Raw genomic sequence first — 3,053 nt, forward strand, 5'->3', positions numbered from 1 at the left:
AACATTTTCGATTATTATCAAATTATTGGTTAATATTTGCAATTATTAGCATATTGTCGATTATATTATTAGGTGTATATTTATTACATTAGCTTCTGTTTTAATTCGTCTATACTTTTGTTATAATAAAATCTGATTTGTATGTAAATTAAATATATAGAAATACATCTGGTAAAGTATCTCATATTAATTTAGAGTGAGTATTTTCTATCTTCTCCATCTTTTTTCATAAGTAATCTTCAAATAAAATTAATTAAACAAAATTTAAAACGATAAATTGTTTTATTTAATAACAACATAGTGTAAAAGAATAAGGATTTCTTAAAAAACAACTTGAAAATTTATTAAAACTGATTAAATCTAATATAAAGAAGAGTATTACTAAATAGTACTTTATATATAACCTGAAGTATTAATATTTGTTACCCAATATTAAGACCCCAATATCTATTAGCATCGATAGTTTTTATATAACATTTGGGAAGATAATCTAATTATGTATTTGTTTTAAATCTAATTAACATTTAATTAATCAATTCAGTTATCTCACCGCCTCTGCCATTATACGTGTTATTATAATTCGATTACAATATCTTGCCATAACTACAGTTGCCTTCAATTAAACAATGGTTTGTAATGTAATTTTTATGTTCTATTAATTGATAAAGTGATTCCTTTATAAATTCTAAAAAATTAGATTAAAAGTATATTAAGAGCGACAATATTCTCTTAGATATCTTGGTAACTGCAGAGTATGACTTTGAGATACTTTATGTAAAAGTGCAACACATGTAATCATGATATCTTAAAACATTAGGTAGAGAGCAATGTTAAGTATGAACAAATTAATAGAATCTTTTAATGTTATCTCAAAGCTATTTACCTATTTTTTTTTAGGTGTAAGACAGTCAGAAATTCTTTTAATCTTTTGAAGAAAAAAAAACAGCTTTTAAATATTTGATTAGTACCGTTTTTACCCGATTAAAAGATTAATAATACATTTTCTTCTTACTTCAGACTTGAAAAGAAATAGTTTGAATGAAAATTTGTATTGAAACTTTACGGGGAAAAAATAAAAACAACTTTTACTATGCTGCACCCTTACTAAACGCGTCGTTCAAACCCACAATTCCGTTGTTTTTGCAAGAATCGGCAATAGAACTAATGGATGGCATTTTTACGTTCTCAAAAAATTTTCTTGGTATTATTTCGTTGGCAATACCAGATATTTCTTTCCAAGCAAACTCAACGTCCGAGGAGTTTGTTAATCGACTGCATATTACAAAGCGAATAACAAATTTGTTCCGGTAATAACACGAAATCAAGTACAGCTTCTTTTTTTCTGTAATCTTTTGAAGCAAATCTTTGGTCAACTTATCATCCCCCTTTAATCGAAAGCAGACCAAACCTAAGTTGGAAGTGAGCACCTCAAAGCGCGAATCGCCGGAAACTAATTCTTCAAAATATTTTGCTAAAGCAATCTGGGACCTTACATGGTTTCTGATACCTTCCACGCCATAAATACGTAATGTGAACCATAACTTCAAAGACCTGAACCTCCTTCCAAGGGCGATTTGCCAATGCCGATAATCTGGTGCATGTCCTTCGTGTTGGTGCTTCAAATAAATTCTGTCGACATTGAAAGATTCCACCAAATGCTTCACGTTCTGGAACCACATGGCCGAGCAATCGAAATTCACCAGCATCCATTTGTGTGGATTGTAGTTGAAGGAATCGGCATAATGGACACCTTTCATTAAAGGTCGATATTCTGGACACACAAAGGCAGTTCCTGCGTACGCAGCATCTATATGAAGCCACACACCTTCTTTCTTACATATTGGTCCAATTTCTTCTAATTTATCAAAAGCGCAAGTGCCAGTGCTTCCCAAAGTTGCCACAACATAGAACGGAATGCGATTGTTTCTCTTATCTTCATCTATAGCTTTTTGAAGCGCTTCTCCTCGAAGACATCCATTTTCATCTGCAGGCACGTGTTTCATTGGAACTGCTCCCAGCAACCCGGCCTTTTCCACAGACGAATTAGCTTGATCACTGGTATATGCTACCAGGCGACCTCTGATGTCTGATTCGCTTAAGGAAGGATCATTTTCCCTCAATTCTTTGACCGTTTTTTCCCTCGCTGATAGCAGACCTACTAACGTTGCTTCACTGGCTGAGCCTTGTATTGTACCTCCACCGGGTCCGCTGGATGAATTTAGGAATGTCTCTGGTAGTCCCAGTAAATTTCCAAGCCAATTCATCATAACAACTTCGAGTTCTGTGCAGGCAGGACTGCTTATCTACATATAGAAAGATAATCTAATTCAAAAATTTTGATTGCCAGAAGAAATTTTGTTCGATGGTTTACAACACAATTATTTTGCGATCTGAAGAAACAATGATATCTCTTTTACAAATATTTGATAATAAGAAACAGTTTTGTATACCCAACTAAATCCGATTGAGGAAAGCCCAGCGCTGAGAATTTCCCCAACTATGCTGGGAAAGCTGCAAGCTGTGGGATAATATGCATGAAAATGAGGAGAATTCCAGTGAGTTATTCCCGGCATTATAACTCTTTCTATATCTGTCATAATAGACTTCCAGTCCTCTCCTAGTTCAGGAGTGTCTTTGGGTACCAATTTTTCTAAATACCCTGGTTCCACAGAAGGTAAAACGTTTCTATAACAAAAAACAATAAAGTGAATTTATGGTTTTGCTTTTTAGAACAATTAATTTTTGATTAATACAATAATGAGTGTTTATAATAGAGGTGATAGAAATTATATTTCAAACACATTAAATAATTTCAATAAAGTTGCAATTAAAAATCAGGTGACGAGATAAAAACAATTTCTTGATTTCATATTCATGTAATTTAATTAGTAATAAAAGTTTTTATTGCAATTATAGTGCATTATAGCGCTTTTTGTGGTATTGGTTCTAAAGAGAAAGGATTAAATGGAAATAATACGTCCACAAACTTTTAAATAATTATGGAGAATTTGTATTTATTTATTTTAATCTTACTTATGAACAAATTTACCATT

The 3,053-nt window shown here is 32.1% G+C and overlaps 1 protein-coding gene across 1 annotated transcript; it reads right to left on the reverse strand.

Annotated features, from left to right (window-relative positions):
- Positions 1 to 103: 103 nt before the first annotated feature.
- On the reverse strand, positions 104 to 2,681 carry LOC112905435 (alpha-methyldopa hypersensitive protein-like). Its single transcript, XM_025977867.1, has 2 exons — positions 2,451 to 2,681; positions 104 to 2,303 (listed from the first exon to the last, which is right to left on the reverse strand). The coding sequence occupies exons 1-2, from the start codon at positions 2,595 to 2,597 to the stop codon at positions 1,089 to 1,091; spliced, it is 1,362 nt and encodes a 453-aa protein (XP_025833652.1). The 5' UTR covers positions 2,598 to 2,681; the 3' UTR covers positions 104 to 1,088.
- Positions 2,682 to 3,053: the final 372 nt, after the last annotated feature.

Source organism: Agrilus planipennis, unplaced genomic scaffold (genome assembly GCF_000699045.2).
Source record: "Agrilus planipennis isolate EAB-ADULT unplaced genomic scaffold, Apla_2.0 scaffold240, whole genome shotgun sequence".
Taxonomy (NCBI): Eukaryota; Metazoa; Arthropoda; class Insecta; order Coleoptera; family Buprestidae; genus Agrilus; species Agrilus planipennis.